The sequence below is a fragment of the Pan paniscus genome, chromosome 8 (genome assembly GCF_029289425.2).
Source record: "Pan paniscus chromosome 8, NHGRI_mPanPan1-v2.0_pri, whole genome shotgun sequence".
NCBI lineage: Eukaryota > Metazoa > Chordata > Mammalia > Primates > Hominidae > Pan > Pan paniscus.
The window spans coordinates 34,272,760-34,297,446 of record NC_073257.2 but is presented as its reverse complement, the minus strand read 5'-3'; the positions used below and the strand labels follow the sequence as shown (position 1 = coordinate 34,297,446).

The 24,687-nt window shown below is 40.9% G+C and overlaps 1 protein-coding gene across 17 annotated transcripts in view; it reads right to left on the bottom strand.

Annotated features, from left to right (window-relative positions):
• Positions 1 to 24,687, bottom strand: part of MLLT10 (MLLT10 histone lysine methyltransferase DOT1L cofactor) — a 221,021-nt gene that overhangs the window by 133,058 nt on the left and 63,276 nt on the right. For all 17 annotated transcript variants that reach the window (XM_034930078.3, XM_034930079.3, XM_063607286.1 and 14 more), the window contains one exon: positions 16,975 to 17,084. In XM_034930078.3, coding sequence (XP_034785969.2) covers positions 16,975 to 17,084 — 110 coding nt within the window. The remainder of the gene's footprint in view (positions 1 to 16,974; positions 17,085 to 24,687) is intronic.

Below are 24,687 nucleotides of genomic sequence, written 5' to 3'. Positions count from 1 at the left end.
GAGTCTATAGCATTTAAGTCACAACTTGCTCCCAGCATCACCACCCCAACAGCTCCCTATGACAGATGGTCCACTCTAGATGGTGTGGCCAAGAAGATGAGGGCTCCCTCCAACTCAGCTTCTAGTCTAGGACTATAGTTTTACCCTATGACGGCCAGGCTGCCAGTGTCTCTGATTCAACTCAGACCTGGTAGCTCCCATTCACAGATCCCCATCCTCACAAAAAGCCAAGAATGCTAGGGCCCTATCATCCCTGCCCCAGCTTTTAGTAGAGTGGAAAGTTCCATATTAATTATGAGAAACAAACTGGAAAAACAAGAAGCTATCATACCCTTCCCTTCTCTCAATACCCTCTTATAGAGCAAGAGTGTCTCTTCAGAAGAAGGCTACTCGTCCCATCCCCAGTTCCAGAGCAGTAGGGCAGAGGGTGTACACTTAAGGGGACTGTAAGAACCAAAGAATTCAGCAGCTCTGCCTGAGGACAGACTTTGTTTTTTAACAGGCTTAGAGTTCATGCTTAAGGTTTTTGTCAAAAATAATGGAGAATTCACAATCTGTGTGTGTGCGTGTGTGTGTGTGAGAGAGAGAAAACATCACACTGTACTCTGCAAACATACACAATTATGATTTGTCAAACAAAAACAAGTAAGAAAAAAAAGAAAACTAATAAAGAGTACCTGAATTCTATTTTCCAGTGTACTCACTACAATTTAAGTCAGAGGGAAAAAACAAAACAATGGACACTTGTTAGCAATTAGGACAAGAACGATAGTTACAAGGAGAAACAAGTACAACAACTGAACAGCCAGAAGATTAACAGAGTGAACTAGAAAAAGCAAGAAGGGCCCTCCTGGGATCACACTCATCCCTGGGGTTCTAGAATGTTGTGCACATGAACTAGGCTGCACCCAATGAGGAGAAATTGTATCAGGATTTGTGACGAACCTAAAAGCATTCCCTAAGCCAAATACAAATGCATCAATCAATAAAGCTCAGGGGGCTACAGCACAACCTCTGATCAAAAACTGGCTGAAAAGTTAGTTACTCTGACCCGGGGCAATTCCTCAAAAGTCAAACTTCAAAGTAAAATCACATTCATACCTAACGGTCAAAAGACTGTGCATAAGCTCAATTGTACACCCTCTAAGAAATGATTGGAAAATAACCTCTGATATCCTTGGAAAATAGTGTCTAAACAACAAACACCTCCAAAAGGAAAGGGTGAAAATGTAACTGGCTAAGAGGTTAAGGACAATAAGTGGTTTATGTGGCCCCAAGGTGTGGCAATCCTAGGAGGTCAAGCTAAAAAAAATGGGGAACTGGTGGAGGGAAGGTGGGTCCTACATTTGTTTGAGCAGGGCCATCTGAGGTTGTATACTATTGGAAAAATAGACTTCAGAAAATCAGTCTGGCAAAGTGATTAAACAAATAAATGACCAAACAAACAACAGTAAGACACACAGGGAGAAGAAAGAATCATTATCCAGAAGGGCTATATTACCTAAAATAGGTATTCAACAAAAAAATTAAAAAATAAAGAACACACACAGGAAAAAGGAGCAGTAAGAAAAACTGTCTTTGAGAGTACCCAGATGTTGGACTTAGGAGACAAAGACCTCAAACAAATGGAAAATCTGGAGTTTGAATTTTATTTAAAAGACTCAAAAGCTGATTTAATTGGGAGAAGAAAAAAATTAGCAAACTTAAGAAGAGATCAATAGAGATTACATAACCTAACGGATGGTTTTTTCCTTAGATTATACAACCTAAAGAACAGCCTGAAAAAAATGTGGGACACCATTAAATTTACATATGTATCAATAACCAGAAGAAGAGAAAGGGAGATAGAAACTACATTTGAAAATCTAGTGCTGAAAACTTCCAAAATTTGATTTTAAAAAAATTATACATCCAAAAATCTCAACAAACTCAAAATAAGATGAAAACAAAGAGATTCACATTAAAAATAATGAAAGTGGCTAGGAGTGGTAACTCACATCTGTAATCTCAACACTTTGAGAGGCTGAGGCAGGAGGACTGCTTGAGCCCAGGAGTTCAACACCAGCCTGGACAACATAGCAAAACCTCACCTCTACTTTAAAAAAAAAAAAAAAAATTATCCAGGCGTGATGGTGCAAGCCTGTAGTCCCAGCTACTCAGGAAGCTGAGGTGAGAGGATGGCTTGAGCCCAGGAGATCAGTAACTGCACTGAGCCTTTATCGTGCCACTGCACTCCAGCATGGGCAACTGAGCAAGACCCTGTCTCAAAAAAAAAAAAAAAAAAAAAGCCAAAAATAAAGAGAAAACTCTTAAAACAGAACAAGAAAAATGACCTGCCACATGTAAGATAAATACAATAAAATTAACACCTGAGATCCAATCAGGAACTATGGAGGCCAGAAGGCAATGGAATAACATATTCAAAATACCCAAAAAAAAGAAGAAAAAAAAAACACCTGTAAATCAAGAATCCTGTAACTAGCAAAACTGTCTTTCAAAAATAAAGGCAAAATATAAACATTTTAAAATAAAAATTTAGAGATTTTCTTGCTCCAGATGTGACAAAAAAGAAATACTAAAGGAAATTATTTTAGCTAAAATCAAGTGACACCAAACAGCAATTGCAATCTACATGAAAAACAAACAGCTCTGATAAGGACCATGTAGGAAGTAAGACAGTGTGATTAGGTATTTCTTCTTCATTCTTCTCTTATCTATTTAATTTAAATAGCTGAATTAAACAATGTCTACAAATTGTATTGCCAAGACTGTAACATATACAAATGTGACAATAATACAATGAAACAGGATTGGGACAAAGCTATAATGAAGAATTAACACCTAGCCAGGGGTGGCTCACGCCTGTAATCCCAGCATTTTGGGAGGACAAGGTGGGCGGATCACCTGGGGTCAGGAGTTCCGAGACCAGCCTGACTAACATGGAGAAACCGTGTATCTACTAAAAATACAAAATTAGCTGAGCGTGGTGACGCATGCCTGTAATCCCAGCTACTCAGGAGGCTGAAGTGTGAGAATTGCTTGAACCCAGGAGGCGGAGGTTGTGGTGAGACGAGATCGTGCCATTCCACTCCAGCCTGGGCAACAAGAGCAAAACTCCATCTCAAAAAAAAAAAAAAAAAAAGCATAGAGTACATAAAACAATAAGTTTAACAACATACTGTTGAGTTTTTAACATTTATAATGTTTATTATAATAATAGCAAAATGTGGAAGAGGGCAATGGAGCTTTACAGGAGAAAACTGTTCTCTACAAGTCTTTATCTTTTTGCTGTTAAAAAGTCCTGCCTCAGTGTCGATGGCTTCTGACTCAATGAGGTGGTGGTTGTGGCACTTTCACTACCTTTCAAGTAGAGACAAGGTCTTGCTATATTGCCCTGGGTGGTCTCAAACTCCTGGCTTCAAGCAATCCTACTGTCTCCAAAAGGGCTGGGATTAAAGGTGTGAACTACCACACCCAGCCATTTATAACAATAAAGTTGGCTATATCAATTGACTCTTCCTTTCATAAAACATTGCTCTGTAGTATGTGCTGCTGTTTGACAGCATTTTACCTACAGTAAAACTTTCTTCAAAATTGGGGCCTATTCTCTCAAACCTTGCTGCCACTTTATCAACTAAGTATAGGGCATATTCTACATCCTTTGTTATCATTTCAACAATGTTTACACCATCTTCACAGGAAATAGATTCTATCTCAAGAAAGCACTTTCTTTGTTCATCTATGAGAAGATATTCATTCAAGTTTGACCATGAGATTGCAGCAATTCAGTCACATCTTCAGGCTCCACTTCTAATTTTAGCTCTCTTGCTATTGGCCACCACATCTGCAACCTCCATCAAAGTCTTGAATCTCTCAGTCATCCATGCAGGACAGAATCAACTTCTTTCAAACTCCGGTTCATGTTGATATTTTGACCTCCTCCCACAAAACACAAATGTTCTTAATGGTACCCAGAATGGTGAATTCTTTCCAGAAAGTTTTCAATGTACTTTGCCCAGATCCATCAGAGGAATCACCCTCTGTATAGCAGCCATAGCCTTTCGAAAGGTGTTTCTTAAATCAGACCTCTACGTCAAATTGACTCCTGGATCCACAGACTGCAGGACGGATGTTGTTAGCAGGTAGGAAAAGAACATTTTCTTGTACATCTTCAACAGAGCTCTTAGGTGACTATGTACCTTGTCAAAGGGTTACTAATTGGTCTACATTCAATATTGTTGTGTCTTAGGGAACAAGGAGGCCTAAGGAGAGTAGAGAGAAATGAGGGAACAGCCAGCTGGTACAGCAGTCAGAACACATACAACATTTATTAACTTCACCTCACAGTAACGTCAAAGGTCACGGATCATACATAACCATAACAGATATAATAATGAAAATGTGTGAAATAATATGAGAATTAACAAAAAGGGACAAAGAGTCACTAAGTGAGTACATGCTGTTGGAAAAATGAAACGGATAGACTTGCTTACTCCAGGGTTCCCGCAAAACTTCAATTTGGTAAAAAAGAAAAAAACCATGCAATTCCTGTGAAGTACAATAAAAAGAAGCCCAATAAAATGAGATATGCTTAAGAAAAAAAAGATATGCTTATACATCTTACTAAAATTAAGTACAGTCTAGCAAGTTAAGATAAAGACAGTAAGCCCTACAACTACCACTAAGAAAATAACCCAAGAAAAATCGTTTTAAAAATCATAAAGGCCAGGCCAGTGAGCCAAACACCTGTAGTTCCCAGCACTTTGGGAGACTAAAGCAGGAGGATAGCTTGAGCCCAGGAGTTTGACACCAGCCTGGGCAACATACCCAGTCACTATAAACAATAAAAAACTTAGGCATGATGGCATATGGCTGTAGTCCCTGCTGCTTGTGAGGCTGAGCGGGGAGGATCACTTGAACCCGGGAGGTTGATGTTGCAGTGACCGTGACAGTGCCACTGCACTCCAAACAGGGTGACAGAGCAAGACCCTATCTCAAAAAAATATATAAAATAAAATAACAATGAAAAATAAAAGAAATGAAAATGGCATACTAGAAAGTATCTATAGATGGTATCCAACTTAAAATCATTCTACTTACAGTTTTTCAACTTTACCACCATGATGCAAACCTGATACACATCAGTACAATATTCTCTTGTGATGCTGGGCAGCGGCAGCAAGCCACAACTCCCAGTCAGCCACGCCATCATGAGACTAAACAACCAATGCTTGCTTGTCCAGTGAACTGTGTAGACAGATGATTTTTCCCAACTGTAGGCTATGTAAGTGTTCTAAGCAAGTTTAAGGTAGACTAGGCTAAGCCAAGATGTTAAATAAATAAGGTATATTTCTTTCTTTCTTTCTTTTTTTTTTTTAAAGAGATGGGGTCTCACTATGTTGCCTAGGCTGCAGTGAAGTGGCTGTTCACAGGTGCAATAATCACACTCTAAAGCGTCAAACTCCTGGACTCAAATAATACTCCTGCCTTATCAGAATGTAAGCTCATCATAACTCAAGAAGCATCTGTACTTAAGATTAAAAAGGTAGAAATAAAAAAAACAAAAAACAGGAACTAAGCAGTCATAAGAAAAAAAAAAATGGGCAGGCTGCCAATCCAGGACCAAGGGGTAAGGCCATGTCAATGCACCTAGAGAACGGAATATCAAGCCACAGAGAACTATTTTCAAGTCTCAGAACTGAATGGAATTTGTCCTGCAGACTTACAAACCTGCTTTAAACCCCTTTTCTCCTTCCAATTTATCTCTTTTGGAATGGGAATGCTTCTTCACCTGTCCCACCACTGCATCTCAGAAACAGATAACTTGTTTTCTATGTATCACAGCTTTAGAAATAGAAGTTATTATTATTATTTTTAAACAGTCTCACTCTTGCCACCCAGGCTAGAGTGCAATGGCACAGTCTCGGCTCACTGCAACCTCTGCCTCCCAGCTTCAAGCGACTCTCCTGCCTCCGCCACCCGAGTAGCTGGGACTACAGGTGTGTGCCACTACACCTCGCTAATTTTTGCATTTTTAGTAGAGACAGGTTTCACTGTGTTAGCCAGGCTGGTCTTGAACTCCTGACCTCAGGTCATCTGCCTGCCCAAAGTGCTGAGATTACAGGCCTGAGCCACCAGAGATGCCCAGCAGAGATAGAAATTTTGCTTCAGGATTAACCAAAGTCTTAATCCATCGCCAATTCCGATGACTCAGAAGATGAGATTTGGGACTTTCTGAGTTTATTATATTCAGGTAAGATGTGAGACTTACTTATAGAGTTTACATCAAAATGGATTAACACTTTTGGGGGCTATTGGGATACAGCACACCTATTTTGTATGTGGAAAGAACATAAATTTTGGGGGGTCCAGAAGGCAGACTGCTATGGGTTGAACTGTGGTCCCCAAAAAATGTATGTGAAGTCCTTAACACCCAGTATCTTACACAGTAACCTTATTTGGAAAAAGGATCATTGCAAATGTAATTAGGATGAGGTCACATGATGGAGTAGGGCAGGACCCTAATCCAATATGACTGGTCTCCTAATAAGAAGATAGCCATATGAAGACACAGAAAAAGGAAGAATGGAATGTGAAGATAGAAGCAGAGATTAGGGTGACTAAAAAAAAAAAACAAAAAAACAAAAACTGTCAACCACTGACATCCATCACTAGAAGCTAGGAAGCATGGAACAGATTTCCCTTAAGAGTTCTCAAAAGGATCCACCCAGCTGATATCTTGATTTCAGACTTGTAGCCTCTTTAATTGTAAGAAGAAATTTCTGCTGCTTCAAGTCACCCAGTTTGTGATATTTTGTTACAGCGGCCCTACTACAGGGGGTGTATGAAAAATTGGCTATGAGCTGGTCATGTGTTAGAATTGGGTGATGAATCTACACAGGGTGTTTGTTATATTATTGCTTACTGTTTTATATATTTGACAATTTCAGAAATTCTTAATAAAAGAATGTTATAATAAGTAGATTAAGTATTAAAGCTTTAAAAGCAGAAGCAGACAAATTAGAAAACATTTGAATAAAATTGGAAATAAGCCCCAAAGCTCTTCTTTGTATCAGGCATAAAAGAAATTGATCAAGGCCAGCACAGTGGCTCACATCTGTAATCCCAGCACTTTCAGAGGCTAAGGTGGGCAAATCACCTGATATCAGGAATTTGAGACCAGCCTGGCCAACATGGTGAAACCCCGCCTCTACTAAAAATACAAAAAAAAAAAAAAAATTAGCCGAGCACAGTGGTGGACACCTATAATCCCAGCTACTCGGGAGGCTGAGACAGGAGAATGGCTTGAACTCGGGAGGAGGAGGTTGCAGTGAGCCAAGATCGCACCACTGCATTCCAGCCTGGGAAAGAGTGAGATTCCATCTCAAAAAAAAAGAAAAAAATTTTGTGGTTAAGAGTTTAGATAGGCCGGGCGCGGTGGCTCACGCCTGTAATCCCAGCACTTTGGGAGGCCGAGACGGGTGGATCACCAGGTCAGGAGATCTAGACCATCCTGGCTAACATGGTGAAACCCCGTCTCTACTAAAAATACAAAAAAAAATTAGCCGGGCGTGGTGGAGGGCACCTGTAGTCCCAGCTACTTGGGAGGCTGAGGCAGGAGAATGGTGTGAACCCTGGGAGGTGGAGCTTGCAGTGAGCCGAGATTGCGCCACTGCACTCCAGCCTGGGCGACAGAGCAAGACACTGTCTCAAAAAAAAAAAAAAAAAAAAAAAAAGAGTTTAGATAAAGGAAAAAACTCCATTTAAATGTTTATGTGAAGAAAACCATAATGGATTACATGGCACAACAACAGTTTCAAAAAATTAAAACCAATTTGAAAACATTAATCATCACAGTTACTTATATTCCCTTAAAAATGATCTATATGCCCCTAGTGTCACATAAGATAAGTTAGTCTAGGAGTCTATTTCACTCAGACTTTTTGCAACTAACATGCATTCCTTTGTTTCTTCATCACTGTGGGGAAGAGGTGGTATATACAAAAGATTCTTGACATAACCCTATAAAAAGATTATCACATGGTGTGTTATCTGAGAATTTAAATGGTCACAATTCCAGGATATGTCAATGCTACCAACTTTCAAAAAATAAAAAATAAATTTGACCTATAATGGGGGAGCCAGCTGGGGGTAGGGGAGAAAGAGGCAAACTGTGTATCCTGGAATTTTGTAGCTGGATAAACCACCAGCAGCAGCAGCCTGATCAAAACTGCAACTTGTTGCCCACCTGGACAACCCATCTCTCTTTTCTAGAAATTAGCATCTATGCTCAATTTCTAATAATGGAATGGTGCCTAGGTACTCATGTTTGTCTAGGTGAAAATAGCTTCTAAATCCAGGTGCTTATACCAGAATTGCTCTCCTGGAAATTTAGGACTGAGACATTGAGTCAGTTACCTGTAGGGTAACCTGTAGAATCACAGATTTCTCAAATTTGACCTGTCTTATTTTAATACCATGTTGCCCAGCAATGTAACCTTCCCTGAAGTATCAGTTTTTGTAAAATCTCCCAATCAATTTCTTATCAGATTATATTAAATACCTATCATCTAGAGTACTCCAGAAGCCAAATAAATATTAAAAACAAAAACAAAAAACGGAGATAGGGCCAGGCATAGTGGCTGACAGTAATCCCAGCATTTTGGGAGGCTGAGGTCGAAGAATAACTTGAGGCCAGGAGTTCACAACCAGCCTGGGCTATATATAGCAAGATGCTGTCTCTCTACCAATTCTACCAAGATTTTTTTAAAAACTAGGTGTGGTGGTGGCACCTGTACTCCTAGTTACTCAGGAGACTGAGGTGGGAGGACTGATTGCTTGAGGCCAGCAGTTTGAGGCTATCGTGAGACATAACTGTCCACTGCACTCCACCCTGGGGTGATGGAGTAAGACTCTATCTCTAAATAAATAAATATTACAAAAAGAAAAGCCCTGAGATAGGCAATGTTGGTGAGTGAGATTATAGATTTTAATCTCATGAACAATTTTAAGCTGCTACTATACACTGCCATTTCCAAAAGTTTAGATTGGAATGCTTGCTGCCTTTGGTAGCTAAGAGAAAAGAAATAACAGTGAGGGATATTATAGTGTCATTCTTCCACAGTCCTTATCAAATAAATAGGTGTTTGAGTCTTGGAACTGTTGAGAGTAAGAAAGCAAATAATATATCAATTTGACAAGCACAAAAGACACAAAGAGGCCAGGCATGGTGGCTCACGCTTGTAATTCCAACACTTTGGGAGGCCAAGGCAGGGGGGTTGTTTGAATCCAAGAGTTCAAGACCAGCCTAGGCAACATAGTGAGATCCCATCTCTATAAAAAATAAAACAAAAGTAGCCAGACATGATGGTGCATGCCTGTAGTCACAGCTACTCAGGAGGCTGAGATGGGAGGATTGCTTGAGGCTGGGAAGTAGAAGCTACAGTGAGCTGTAATTGCACCACTGCACTCCAGGCTGGGCAACAGCAAGACCATGTTGGAAAAAAAAGAAGAGGGGAGTGGGAGGGGAGGAGAGACCACAAGAAACAAATATAATGAATAATAGTTTACTATTCCTGAGAAAAAGAGAATACCAAGTGTAAGAGAATGTGTAACTAGGGTTGGGGAGAGGGGGGCTGGAGAGAGAGAACACACAAAGACAACAGAGAGAAGTCAAATAGAAAATTTCAAAATGAGAATCAGCTGATGTATCAAAAAGAGCAAAAGAATTTTTTTACAGCCAGAACTGCAAGATTTTGCTTTTCAAAATGATTCAATTCTCCAGAAAAGAAAAATCAATTTAAGCACTCATCTAAGTAACTAGTATAAAGTGTCAAGCAAAAATAAACATTTATTAGATATAGACAAATGCAAATATATTCAGTGCTTTCATACAAATATGAATATCAGGGGCCTTATTATCATCTCGTTAATACATGCCAGTGAACAATTTGTAGACACAAGACTTGTTTTACAAACAGGGTAATATGTTTCATGAACATAAGTCAGGAATTTAAAACTTAGTGTCTATCTCTTCATTCTAAGAAATGTTTCAATTAACTCTGTGTGTGTGTGTGTGTGTGTGTGTGTGTGTGTGTGTTCTATCTCAGGAAAGATTCAATATTGTAAAAATATATTCATCCCTAAAACAGTATTTCACTGTAACTCTAATACAGTCTAAATTGTGCTTTTATTAGTCCTAATGTTCATCTAGAAAAATAAATACATGACAATATTTGTCTTACCATGTACTAAAATGTATATAAAGCCACAATAATTTAAAATAGTGTGTGTGGTGCCAGGATAAAAATAGACACACCAAAGGAACACATAAAAAGTCCAGAAACATACTCAAGTATTCAATAATTTAGTAATGATTCAAATAATATTTCAAATCACTATGGAAAACACAGATTATTCAGCAATAGTGTTGAAAAAGTTGACTAACCAGGTGGGAGGGGAAAGTTGGGCACATATCTTACCATATTCTAAAATTATTCTAGGCTAATGAAATGTTTATATCTAAATAATTCCTTCTTTGGTCTACCTTCGCTCCTTTTCTACTTGAACATTTTAGTCTTAAAGCCACGAGATGGGGCTGGGCCCATATAGTGGCTCATGCCTGTAATCTTAGCACCTTGGGAGGCCAGAGCAGGCAGATCATTTGAGCTCAGGAGTTCAAGATCAGCCTGGGCAACATGATGAAACCTCAACTCTACAAAAAAAATACAAAAAACTTAGCCGGGTGTGATGGGTGCGCCTGTAGTCCCACATACTTAGAGGGCTGAAGTGGAAGGACTGCTTGAGCCCAAGAGGTCGAGGCTGCAGTGAGCCAAAACTGCACCACTGCACTCCAGCCTGGGTGACAAAGTGAGACAGGGTCACTTTGATCAAATAAGTAAACTATTAAAAATATTAAGAGTCAGGTTTCTGTCTGAGAATCATAAATATGGGGGAAAAAATTAAAATGAACCCTGTTTTGTTGGGCTAGATTTGGAGAAGTTGCCATGAGCATATGGAGTTCAATATATAGAGATGGATACAGTAATAGAGATTAGTGTGTGTATGTATATTCACATAATGAATCAAAGTATTGTAACCTCACAGCTTGTTCTTTTTGTTTTTTGAGATGGAGTCTCATTCTGTCGCCCAGGCTGGAGTGCAGTGGCACAATCTTGGCTCACCGCAACCTCTGCTTCCCAGGTTCAAGCAATTCTACTGTCTCAGCCTCCCGAGTAGCTGGGATTACAGGCGTCCACTACCATGCCCAGCTAATTTTTTTTTTTTTTTTTTTTGAGATGGAGTCTCACTCTGTCACCCAGGCTGAGGTGCAGTGGTGCGATCTCGGCTCACTGCAACCTCCGCTTTCCAGGTTCAAGCAATTCTCCTGCCTCAGCCTCCTGAGTAGTGGGATTACAGGCGCCTGCTACTACACCCGGCTAATTTTTGTATTTTTCAGTAGAGACGGGGTTTCGCCATCTTGGTCAGGCTGGTCTTGAACTCCTGACCTCGTGATCTACCTGCCTGGGTCTCCCAAAGTGCTGGGATTACAGGCGTGAGTCAGCAGGCCCAGCCAATTTTTTTTTTTGAGACAGAATCTCACTCCGTTATTCAGGCTGGAGTGAAGTGGTGTGATCTTGGCTCACTGCACCCTCTCTGCCTCCAGGACTCAAGTGATTCTAGTCATGCCTCAGCCTCCCAAGCAGCTGGGATTACAGGCGTGCAGCACCATGCCCAGCTAATTTTTGTATTTTTAGTAGAGACGGGGTTTCATTGGCTAGGCTGGTTTCGAACTCTGGACCTCAAGTCATCCCGCTGGCTTCGGCCTCCCAAAATGCTAGGATTACAGGCATAAGCCATCGCGCCTGGCCCACAGTTTTCTACATAGATATAGAAACAATAGATGTGAATTTATAGAAATATGTATCTCCGTAGGAATACACACACACACAAACACACATTTCCTAGCCATGCTGACTGAGAGTAGCAATAACCCACACCTAGCACCCACATTGGCTTCTAAATATTATTCTCACCAAAAAGAAATCAAGGTTACTCAGAGAAATGGTGATTTCAGAACTACAACAGGAATAACACAAGATGAGCCTAGATTATATTGTTGTGTCAGAAGTAGAGAAATGCTTCTCTGAAATGATAGGTCAAAAGACACAGAAGCCAGCTTAAAGAGGTCCCACCAGGCAAACCTGAGACAGTATGAACATCAAAATAAATGACATTAGTGGAATATGACCCATTAAAATAAAATAGCATAAGTCCATACTAATACAAATAATCAGCAAGTAAAGAAAGCTTCACCTTAGAGTGGAATGTCAACTGATGAATGTAAAAGAAAGGGTGAAATTAGAAAACCACTACTTGCCATCAATCCTAGTCATAAATTAGGTCAAGAAACATCAATGAATGCTAAAATTAGTGAGGAAAAGGCACAAGGAACAAGATGTTTATATATGAAGTACTTCCCCCACAAAATCCATACTGACTATAAAGAGAAAAAAGATTAACCTCACTGTGGAGAAAACTGACAGACACACCTTAACCAAGTGATCAAGGAAAAACTGAAATTATGTACCACCTGATAGGATGCAAAGAAAAGAACACAGAATCACATATGTGATACTCCTGCTAAAAACATAACTGTATTTAATCATGATGAAACATCAGGCAAATCCAAATGGGGGTCACTCTACAAAATAACTGGCCTGTAATATTCAAAAGTATCAAATTTCTGAAACTCAGGGAAAGACTGAGTTACCATTTGAGATTTAAAAAGACCAAAGAGGCCCGGGTGGGGTGGCTCACGCCTGTAATCCCAACACTTTCGGAGGCTGAGGCAGGCAGATCACTTGAGGCCAGGAGTTCGAGAGCAGCCTGGCCAACATGGCAAGAGCCTGTCTTTACTAAAAGCACAAAAAAATTAGCTGGATGTGGTGGTGTACACCTGTAATGCCAGCTACTCGGGAGGCTGAGGCACAAGAATCACTTGAACCCAGGAGGTGGAGGCTGCAGTAAGCCGAGACTGCGCTACTGCACTCCAGCCTGGGTGATAGAGTGAGACTCTGTACAAAAATAAAAATAAATAAAAAGACCAAAGAGTCTCCCTCTCCCTCTCCCCTCCCCCCTCCCCCTCTCCCCTCCCCCCTCCCCTCCCCCTCCCCCTGTCCCCTCCCCCCTCCCCCCTCTCCCCTCTCCCTCTCCCCACGGTCTCCCTCTCCCTCTCTTTCCACAGTCTCCCTCTGATGCCGAGCCGAAGCTGGACTGTACTGCTGCCATCTGGGCTCACTGCAACCTCCCTGCCTGATTCTCCTGCCTCAGCCTGCCGAGTGCCTGCGATTGCAGGCGTGTGCCGCCACGCCTGACTGGTTTTCGTATTTTTTTGGTGGAGACGGGGTTTCGCTGTGTTGGCCGGGCTGGTCTCCAGCTCCTACCCGCGAGTGATCCGCCAGCCTCGGCCTCCCGAGGTGCCAGGATTGCAGACGGAGTCTCGTTCACTCAGTGCTCAATGGTGCCCAGGCTGGAGTGCAGTGGCGTGATCTTGGCTCGCTACAACCTCCACCTCCCAGCAGCCTGCCTTGGCCTCCCAAAGTGCCGAGATTGCAGCCTCTGCCCGGCCGCCATCCCATCTGGGAAGTGAGGAGCGTCTCTGCCCGGCCGCCCATGGTCTGAGATGTGGGGAGCACCTCTGCCCTGCCACCCCATCCGGGATGTGAGGAGCGTCTCTGCCCGGCCGCCCCGTCTGAGAAGTGAGGAGACCCTCTGCCTGGCAACCGCCCCGTCTGACAAGTGAGGAGCCCCTCCGCCCGGCAGCCACCCCGTCTGAGAAGTGAGGAGCCCCTCCGCCCAGCAGCCACCCCGTCTGGGAAGTGAGGAGCGTCTCCGCCCGGCAGCCACCTCGTCCGGGAGGGAGGTGGGGGGATCAGCCCCACGCCCGGCCAGCTGCCCCGTCCGGGAGGGAGGTGGGGGGATCAGCCCCCCGCCCGGCCAGCCGCCCTGTCCGGGAGGTGAGGGGCGCCTCTGCCCGGCCGCCCCTACTGGGAAGTGAGGAGCCCCTCTGCCCGGCCGGCCGCCCCGTCCGGGAGGGAGGTGGGGGGGTCAGCCCCCCGCCCGGCTAGCCGCCCCGTCCGGGAGGTGAGGGGCGCCTCTGCCCGGCCACCCCTACTGGGAAGTGAGGAGCCCCTCTGCCGGGCCAGCCGCCCCATCCGGGAGGGAGGTGGGGGGGTCAGCCCCCCGCCTGGCCAGCCACCCCGTCCGGGAGGGAGGTGGGGGGGGTCAGCCCCCTGCCCGGCCAGCCGCCCCGTCCGGGAGGGAGGTGAGGGGGTCAGCCCCCCGCCTGGCCAGCCGCCCCGTCCGGGAGGGAGGTGGGGGGGTCAGCCCCCCGCCCGGCCATCCGCCCCGTCCGGGAGGTGAGGGGCGCCTCTGCCCGGCCGCCCCTACTGGGAAGTGAGGACCCCCTCTGCCCGGCCACCACCCCGTCTGGGAGGTGTACCCAACAGCTCATTGAGAACGGGCCATGATGACAATGGCGGTTTTGTGGAATAGAAAGCGGGGAAGGGTGGGGAAGAGATTGAGAAATCGGATGGTTGCTGTGTCTGTGTGGAAAGAGGTAGACATGGGAGACTTTTCATTTTGTTCTGTACTAAGAAAAATTCTTCTGCCTTGGGATCCTGTTGATCTGTGACCTTACCCCCAACCCTGTGCTATCTGAAACATGTGCTGTATCCACTCAGGGTTGAATGGATTAAGGGCGGTACAAGATGTGCTTTGTTAAACAGATGCTTGAAGGCAGCATGCTCCTTAAGAATCATCACCACTCCCTAATCTCAAGTACCCAGGGACACAAACACTGCAGAAGGCCGCAGGGTCCTCTGCCTAGGAAAACCAGAGACCTTTGTTCACTTGTTTATCTGCTGACCTTCCCTCCACTATTGTCCTGTGACCCTGCCAAATCCCCCTCTGCGAGAAACATCCAAGAATGATCAATAAAAAATAATAATAATAATAATAATAATAATAATGAAAAAAAGAAAAAAAGGACCAAAGAGTCAAAATGCAGTTTGTGATTCTTCTGCTATAAAGAATATGCCTACAAAAACATGAATGGGTTCCAAAGATCAGAGAGTAATAATGTATTGCTGTTAATTTCCTTATTTTGACGGCATATTGTATATTCCCAAGAGAGTATCCTTCTTTATGGGAAACTCTGAAGTATTCAGGGGTGACAGCATATTATATTGGTTAAGTACTCTCAAATGGTTTAGGGAAGGAAGAGTTCTTTTGTACTATTCCTGCAACCTGTTTGTCAGTTTTAATGCTTTTAAAATTAAAAAGAAAAACAAGGTTTTTAAAAACGAACTTCCAAAGCACTAAAAAAAAAAAAGTGCATTAATATAAAGATTTTCTTTGCACAGCATCAAAGGCAGAAACAATAAAGAGCATTTGCGTAAATTACCTCAAAAATGTAAACTTCTGCATTAGAAAAAATTAACCTGCTAGAATCCTAACAACAAAAGCTATGAAGACGTAACAAAATTAAAAACCAAATGTTAAATTATGGGAAAAAGCACACACAGCAAACATACAAGACAAAATAATATGATCTCTAACATAAAACACTTTGTAAAAAAATTTATAATATTAAAATAAACAGATATGGAAGGTCAATTAACATACATGAATAATCTTCAAAAAAAAAACTTTAAAATAATTAACCTTACCAGTACTCAAACTCTTTCAAACATTTTAATTTTTTTTTTTTTTTACTAGAAAGAATAGCAAAGTTTTTTAAGGGTAACACAGTGTACCTAACATAATATAGGGTTATGAGCAATCTCACATATAGCTAATACAGTGTAACTTCCAGAGGACAATTTCACACAATGTATTTATTGAAGCTTCCAAAATGTTCACACACTTTTACACAGATGCTAGCAGTGTATACTAAATGCCAGACACCAAACTAGGCCCTTCAACCACAAAGGGTTGCTTAATTAAATTTACAGTTTGTTGAATCTCATGATATTTTGTATTACAGACTTAGTATCTATTAAAAATACAGCAGAAACACAATTTATTGACTCGCAAAAGAAGCTGTGTAAGTTCCAAAAGCAAACAAAAAATATAAGCGAAAACGATTCAACTTTTTTGTAAGCATATACTATAAGCAAAAATACACAGAAAAAAACCTGGATGAGCCTGAATAAGAAGATTATGAATGATTTTTGTCTTATATTTATTTACTTGTCTGTATTTTCAAGTTTTTAAAATAAATATTAATTACAAAATAAAAAGGTTTTTTACACAAAAACATTTAAAATCTTAAAGCTGGCTGCAATTTCTTCCACGGATGGAATGTGTACCTTCAATTAAATAATAAAACTATATTTAAAGGCACATTGGGTAATGGTAAAACCTAAAATGCACAGGAGAATAAAACAATAATATATATGTACTAAATGAAGAAAAACATACAGGAAAAAAGCAAACTTTTTTTTTAAGGCCAACAATAAAAACCATATCTTGGGGTACAAATAACTTTGGGAGGAGGAGACAAGTAACATTCTAATATAGGACTGTTCTTCAAAAAAGATTGTATGATACATTGAATGAATATTATGCAAAATAATAATTAATTCAAATTTAACAGACTCTCGATACTTGAAAGCGCAAAAGAGGTCAGTAATTCATAAAGCACCAATTTGTAAGGATTAAAATATCCTGTATATCGTAGAATAGTAAATACCTAGGTTACTATAAAGGGTAACACAGTTTTGCTTGCTTTGTACTCCTGTGACCTTAGTAACATATTAATAACATTTTAATAACTGCAGTTTGGAGTAGTAATTTTTTTTCCAAACCTCCCTGAATTTGATGGAGACCTGTGATTTTAAAAACACAAAAACTTCCTTTCTACTTCCCAGTAGTGATATTCAAACAGTAATAAAATAATATCCACTGTACCTTATTATAACGATCATGCGGAACAGACTGTAAAACAATTGGTTCCATTGTGGAAACATTGGCAAATTGTACCTCTGGAATATACAGGGCACAAACCACATGGGCCCAACCTAAAAATAAATAAATAAATGTCATCTTTTCAGTTTTATCAAAAGCAAATTAACACCGTTAACTTCCTTAACAGATCCCTTAAATGTCTATTGAAATAAATGCACAACAAGGACATTAACAAATTCTCATTGCTGTCTTACTTCCATTGCTTGAGAATACTCAAACCACTACCAAAAAAAGCATTCTTAATCATTTCCCCAGTCATGATGTGCAGTTACATAAATAAAGGGAAACATTTATAAATTCAGATGTTGGCACTAACACTTCTTATACAGGCAGACTAAATATTCAGATCAACGCTACCTCTGAGAACCACTATAAAAGGAGTTTTTAAAAGTTTAATACTTACGACAAAATTTAATTATCTTAATCATTTTAAATGTCAACATGAAATTATTTTTATCTTAGTGTCAATATTTTTAATATTAGTAATAACAATCATTTCACTTTTAATTTGAAATGTGTTAAATTTCATATTAAATTTTTTTTTTTGAGATGGAGTTTCGCTCTTGTTGCCCAGGCTGGAGTGCAATGGCGCGATCTCGGCTCACCGCAACCTCCGCCTCCCAGGTTCAAGCAATTCTCCTGCCTCAGCCTCCCGACTGAAGGTATTAAAGAGCTGATATGATAGTGAGGAGTTTCTGGGCTAAAACCGGAAAAGAATGAAAGTCCTAGGTACAGTTTTTGGCCACTTTTGCCCAGGGAACATTTGCCTATTTCAGAGAAAGCGGTGGTGAGGATGAAGGGTCCTTTTTTTTTTTTTTTTTTTTTTTTTTGAGACAGAGTTTCGCTCTTGTTGCCCAGGCTGGAGAGCAGTGGCGCGATCTCGTCTCACTGCGACCTCCGCCTCCTGGGTTCAAGCAATTCTCTTGTCTCAGCCTCCCCAGTAGCTGGGATTACAGGCATGCACCACCACATCCGGCTAATTTTGTATTTTTAGTCGGGGTGGGGCTTCTCCATGTAGGTCAGGCTGGTCTTGAACTCCCGACCTCAGGTGATCCGCCCACCTCAGCCTCCCCAAGTGATGGGATTACAGGCGTGAGCGCCGCACCAGCCTGAAGGGTACTTTTGACAAACTCAGAGGCCTAACAGTACAGGGATGTACATTCAGAAACAACCAACAGAAAAATGGAACAAGTAAACCCCTCTCGTTTCAGATGTAACACTGAAGGGCAAACTAGAGCTAAGAATACACAAAAAGTACATAGACCCTCAAAGAGACTACACCAGGCCTCTGACCATCTCAAACTGAAATTTGACGAAGGTAATCCTAAATTACAACCCCCAAGGCACCAAGCAGATGCAAATATACATCTATCCTCTCTAAAAGAAAACAGTATCATCTTGGCTACAAATAATTCCCCCCCCCCCTTTTTTTTTTTTTTTAAAGACAAAGCCTTGGTCTGTCGCCCAGGCTGGACTGCACTGGCATGATTTCGGCTCACTACAACTTCCTCCTTCCAGTTCAACCAATTCTGCCTCAGCCTCCCAAGTAGCTGGGATTACAGGTGCCCACCACCACACGGGGCTAATTTTTGTATTTTTAGTGGAGACGGTGTTTCACTATGTTGACCAGGCTGGTCTCGACCGCCTGACCTCAAGTGATCCACCAGTCTCAGCCTCCCAAAGTGGTGGGAATACAGACATGAGCTACCACACCCAGCCTAAAATTTCTTCATTACATACAATTTCCAGCACAATAAGTACAAAACACATGACAGACAAGACAATATGAATGAAAATAAGGAGAAATAAGAAAATCAAAACAGATCACCATTTTGGAGTTATCAGATAAAGATTTTAAAATAAGTATGCTTACTATGATCAAGTACACACAAGACAAAATTCTAAATTGATGCAAATAACTGAAAACTATAATAATAAATTAAAATTCCAGAAGTAAAGAGGAAATTTAGAAATCAGCCAGGCACAGGGGCTCACACCTGTAAGCCCAGCACTTTGGAAGGCTGAGGCGGATTGCTTGAGATCAGGAGTTCAAGGCCACCCTAGGCAACAAAGTGACACCCCATCTCTACAAAAAAAAATAATGAGTCAGGTGCGGCAGCATGCACCTATAGTCCCAGCTACTCAGGAGGTTGAGGTGAGAGGATTGCTTAAGCCCAAGAGTTGAAGGTTGCTGTGAACTGTAATTGTGCCACTGCAATCCAGCCTGGGTGACAGAGACCCTATCTCAAGAAAAAAAAAAAAAAAAATCAATGGGTGGGATTAACAACGGTTTAGACATGGATGAAAAGAGAATTAGTAGGAACAAAACAGGTCAGAAGAAATCCAGAATGTTAGCACAAAAGTAAGAAATACAAAAAATGGAATAAGACACATGAAAAATGTAATAGGCAGGCAGATCTAACACACATGTAATCAGAGTCTCAGAGAAAATATGAGAAAGAAAATGGCATGAAAGCATTATCTGAATTGATAATACCTAAAAATTTTCCAGAACAGAAGATCCAAAGCCACTGACTGAAGAACCACTATAAATCAGAGTAAATAAAGACATACACCAAGAGACGATAAAACTACAGAAAACTGGCCGGGCGCAGTGGCTCACGCCTGTAATCCCAGCACTTTGGGAGGCCAAGGCGGGCGGATCAAGAGATCAGGCGGTCAGGAGATCAAGACCATCCTGGCTAACACGGTGAAACGCCGTCTCTACTAAAAATACAAAAAATTAGCCGGGCAAGGTGGCAGGTGCCTGTAGTCCCAGCTACGCGGGAGGCTGAGGCAGGAGAATGGCGTGAACCCCGGGGGGTGGAGCCTGCAGTGAGTCGAGATCGCGCCACTGCACTCCAGCCTAGGCGACAGAGTGAGACTCTGTCTCAAAAAAAAAAAAAAAAAAAACTACAGAAAACTAAGGGAAAGAAATGAAAATCTTAAAGACAAAAGGCAAGTTATTAAACAAAAAACTAGATAACTAAATAAAGCCAGAAAACATTTTTTAAAAGATTTCCATTAAAGGGAACACCAAACAATTTTCCTTGAGTAATAGGAAAATGATTCCAGAAGGAAGCTCAGAACTGAAGAAAAATATAAAGAGTGATAAACATGTAGGTACATTTAATATATAACGAACATACAAAACAATAATGCCTTCACACACATTTACAATACAAATGACCACTTACATTAAATATTAAAACACTGGTAGGGTTTGTGAATGTATGTAGCTTTCCTATAAAACTATAACAAAGACTGGAAAAAGAACAGGTGAAAGAAGTCTATACGGTTTCATTCTACATCTCGTGTTAAGTGGCACACACAGGCCAGGTGCAGTGGCTCACGCCTGTAATCCCAACACTTTAGATAGCCAAGGCAGGCAGATCACTTGAGGTCAGGAGTTTCAGACCAGCCTGGCCAATATAGTGAAACTATGTCTCTACTAAAAATACAAAAATTAGCTGAGTGTTGTGGTGTGTGCCTGTAGTCCCAGCTACTCAGGAGGCTGAGGCAGGACTGCTTGAACCTGGGAGGTAGAGGTTGCAGTGAGCCGAGATAGTGCCACTGCAGTCCAGCCTGGGCAACACACCGAGACTCCATTTCAAAAAGAAAAAAAAAAGTTGTACAATCAGCAGAGACTGAATTTACTGATAAGAAAATTATAATCCCTACAGCAACCACCATATAGATAAATATAAATACTTGTGTATATATATAGGAAGAGATATGGCCAAAAAGGCAATTTAAGGCAATTTAATATAATTAAATTTAAATGCAATACTAACTAGTTGCATTGTTAAACTGATTAAAATACAGCACTAAAAAATAATCACAAAAAGAAGAGAAGAGAAATAAGAAATAAGAGGGAAAATCAATGTTACGAATAAACAGCAGAAGACTTCTACTTCTGTCCAAGACAGACTAAGATAGTCAAGAGAAAGTCACAAGGGAAACTGGAAAATGTCTTGAACGGAATGGCAACAAATATGAAATTTATCAAAACTTGAGACATAGGCTGGGGACAGTGGTTCATGCCTGTTAATCGCTGGAGCTCAGCAGTTTGAGACCAGCCTGGGCAACATGGTGAAACCCCGTCTCTACAACAAATACAAAAACATTAGCCGGATAAGGTGGCGTGCACGAGTAGTCCCAGCCACTCAGGGGCTAAGGTAGGAGGATCGCTTGAACCCAGGAGGTCGAGGCTTCACTGAGCCAAGATCACACCACTGCCCTCCAGCCTGGGTGATAAACTGAGACCCTGTCTCAAAACAACAACAGCAAAAACAAAAACAAAAAAACACAACTTGTGGGATTCAATAAAAGCAATAGAGAGGAACTTACAGCATATACATTTTCATTAGAAAAGAATATCTAAAATAAAAGACCTAAGGTTCCACCTTTATAAGTTAGAAAACAAGAGGAAAATATAACACATAGTAAGTACTAGGAAGGAAATAATAAAGAGCAGACGTTTAACAAAATAGAAAACAGGGAGATGGCATAAAAAATTAACGAAGCCCAAAATTTTCTTTAAAAAGGTCAGTAAAACTGAACAATTCTATTTGGACTGGTCAAAAAAATAAAAATAAAAACAAAAAACCAGAACACAAGTCACCAACATCAGGAATAACAACGGGGTAATTACTACCATTGCTAGCAAAATTAACAAAATAATAATAAAATACTACTGGCGGCCGGGTGTGGTGGCTCCTGCCTGTAATCCTAGCACTCTGGGAGGCCAAGGTGGGTGGATCACCTGAGGTCAGGAGTTCAAGACCAGACTGGCCAACATGGTGAGATCCCGTCTCTACTAAAAATACAAAAATTAGCTGCGCATGGTAGTGCCTGCCTGTAATCCCAGCTACTTGGGAGGGTGAGGCAGAGAATCACTTGAACCTGGGAGGTGAAGTCTGCAGTGAGCCGACATCGCACCACTGCATTCCAGCTTGAGTGACAGAGCAAGACTCCATCTCAAAAAAAAAAAAAAAATACTATTGGCAATGTTAGTCCAACAATTTCAGCAACTTATACAAAGTAGTTAAATTTCTTGGAAAAACAGAGCGCACCAAAATTGACTTAAGTTTATAAAAATAGGTCAGGCCCAAGGGCTCAAGCCTGTAATCCCAACACTTTGGAAGGATGAGGCAGGGGGATAGCCTGAGCCCAGATGTTCGAGCCCACCCTCGGCAACAAAGTGAGACCGCGTGTCTCTACAAAAAATACAAAAAGAAAAAAATATTAGCCAGGCATGGTGTGCCTGTGGTCCCACCTATTCAGGAGGCTGAGGCAGAAGGATCACTTGAATCCAGGAGTTTGAAGCTGCAGTGAGCTATGACTGCATCACTGCACTCTAGCCTGGGCAACAAAGTGATACACTGTTAAAAAAGAAAGAGAGAGAGAGACAGACAAAGGGGAAGGGAAAGGGAAAGGAAAGGGGGAAAAGGAATGTCCCTATAATTTTGCCAAAAGACGAATTTATCAAAAATTTTCCCAGAAAAGTTTCAGTTTCTCACGAAGTTCTATATAGAATTCAAAGAAAAATAACACCAAATTTACACAAACTGTTTCATTTTAAGTGACTAGCATAATCCTCAACAAACACCTGACAAAACCACTATAATTCTTAAAGAAACAGAGAATGAAAGTACATGACAAAAATAAAATATATGTCTGGAGATGGACAAGTGAATTTACAGTATCCTAAAAGTTTCAGAGGATTCAGAAAGAGGAAAAAAGCACATAGTAATGTTAACTTTTTTAAGCTAATAGGGTAGAATGGAACAAGTGAAACAAACCAGAATAGGAAATATTTAATAAGATGGAAGGTTTACACCAGGTGCAGTGGCTCATTCCTGTAATTCCAACACTCTCAAAGCTGAGGCAGGAAGATCACTTGAGCCCGGGACTACAAAGCTATAGTGAGCTAGGATCCTGCTACTTGTACTTCAGCCTGAACAACAGAATGAAAACCTGTCACTTAAAAAAAAAAAAAAAAAAAAACTTTGGAATAGTGAAGGCCTTTCTAACTAATAACTCAAAATACAGACGTCATGAAAGATTAATAAATTGAACAAAATTAAAATCAGAAACTCATGCACGGTAAAAAAAAATTTTTTTTTAAAGCACAATATAAACAAAGACTAACCAGATGGGCAAAAATTAGTCCAACTCATATCAAAACAGCATAATAATATATGAGGGGCTCCTTATGAACACTCCAATAAATCAAACTAAAAAGATCAACAATTGTGGCTGGGCATGGTGGCTCACACCTGTAGTCCCATCACTTTGGGAGGCCAAGGTGGGTGGATCCCATCTCTACTAAAAATAAAAAAATCAGCTGGGCGCGGTGGTGTGTGCCTATAATCCCAGCTACTCGGGTGAGTGAGGCAGGAGAGTCCCTTGAAAGGGGGAGGCAGAGGCTGCGGTGAGCCAAGATCAAGCCACTGCACTCCAGCCTATGTGACAGAGGGAGACCCTGTCTCAAAAAAAAAAAAGAAAAAGATCAACAACCAAGTCAAAAAACAGACCACAGAAGAGAAAAAACAAACTGCTCTTCAAACTATAAAAAGATGTGAACTTCACTAATATTAAGAGAAATGCAAAACTACTGCTTGGATATATAAACTTTTACCTGTTAGATTACCAAAGGTATGAAGAACAGCTTTTTTATTCATATATTGGTAAAACTGGGAACATATATTGGTAAAACTACAGGGCAAATAATTTGGGACTATCTATCAAAATTAACGGCAAAACTCCTTTGACTCAATGTTTCCACCTATGGAAATTAATAATCCTATAGATATACTTGTATACAAGCAAAATGACATACATACAAGAGTTAGTCATCAAAGTAGAAGATCAGAAAGTGCATCAAGAACTGATTGATTAGATATTAGATAACATGGTTAAAAAGAAAAAAAAGCTCTATACTGAAAACAAGATAAACTGTTCATGCCGGGTGCAGTGACTCACACCTGTAATCTCAGCACTTTGGAAGGCCGGGGCAGTAGGATCATTTGAGGTCAGGAGTTCAACACCAGCCTGGCCAACATCGTGAAACCCCATCTCTACTAAAAATATAAAAATCAGCCGGGCGTGGTGGCACATACCTGTAATCCCAGGAACTTGGGAGGCTGAGGCAGGAGAATCGCTTGAGCCCAGAAGGTGGAGGTGGCAGTGAGCTGAGACTGCACCACTGCACTCCAGCCTGGGCAAATGAGCGAAGCTTCAAAAAAAAGAAAATCGAAGAAAAAAGAAAAGCAAAGTCTCAAAAAAAACAGATAAATTGTTCAGTGAAATAAATTAAGATGCAGAAGAGTATATAATATTAACCCATTTGTATAAAGATGGAGGGAGTAAATAAGTCTTTATTCACATTTGAATATGCAAAAGAAAGAAACCTAGAAAGATATGCAGGAAAGTAATTATTACATAGTAGCAGGAAAACTATTGATAAACTGGGCAGATGGGGAAGAGGAATAACAGGAAGAGTTTTCAACATATTTTTAAATTCTGTACAATCTGACTGTATAACATAGTGTGAAGATTAAACTGTAAAATATATATATATAGCCAAAATCATTCTATTTTTCCCTTTTATTTACTCACACCATTACTCTAGCCTATGCCACAACTACTTTA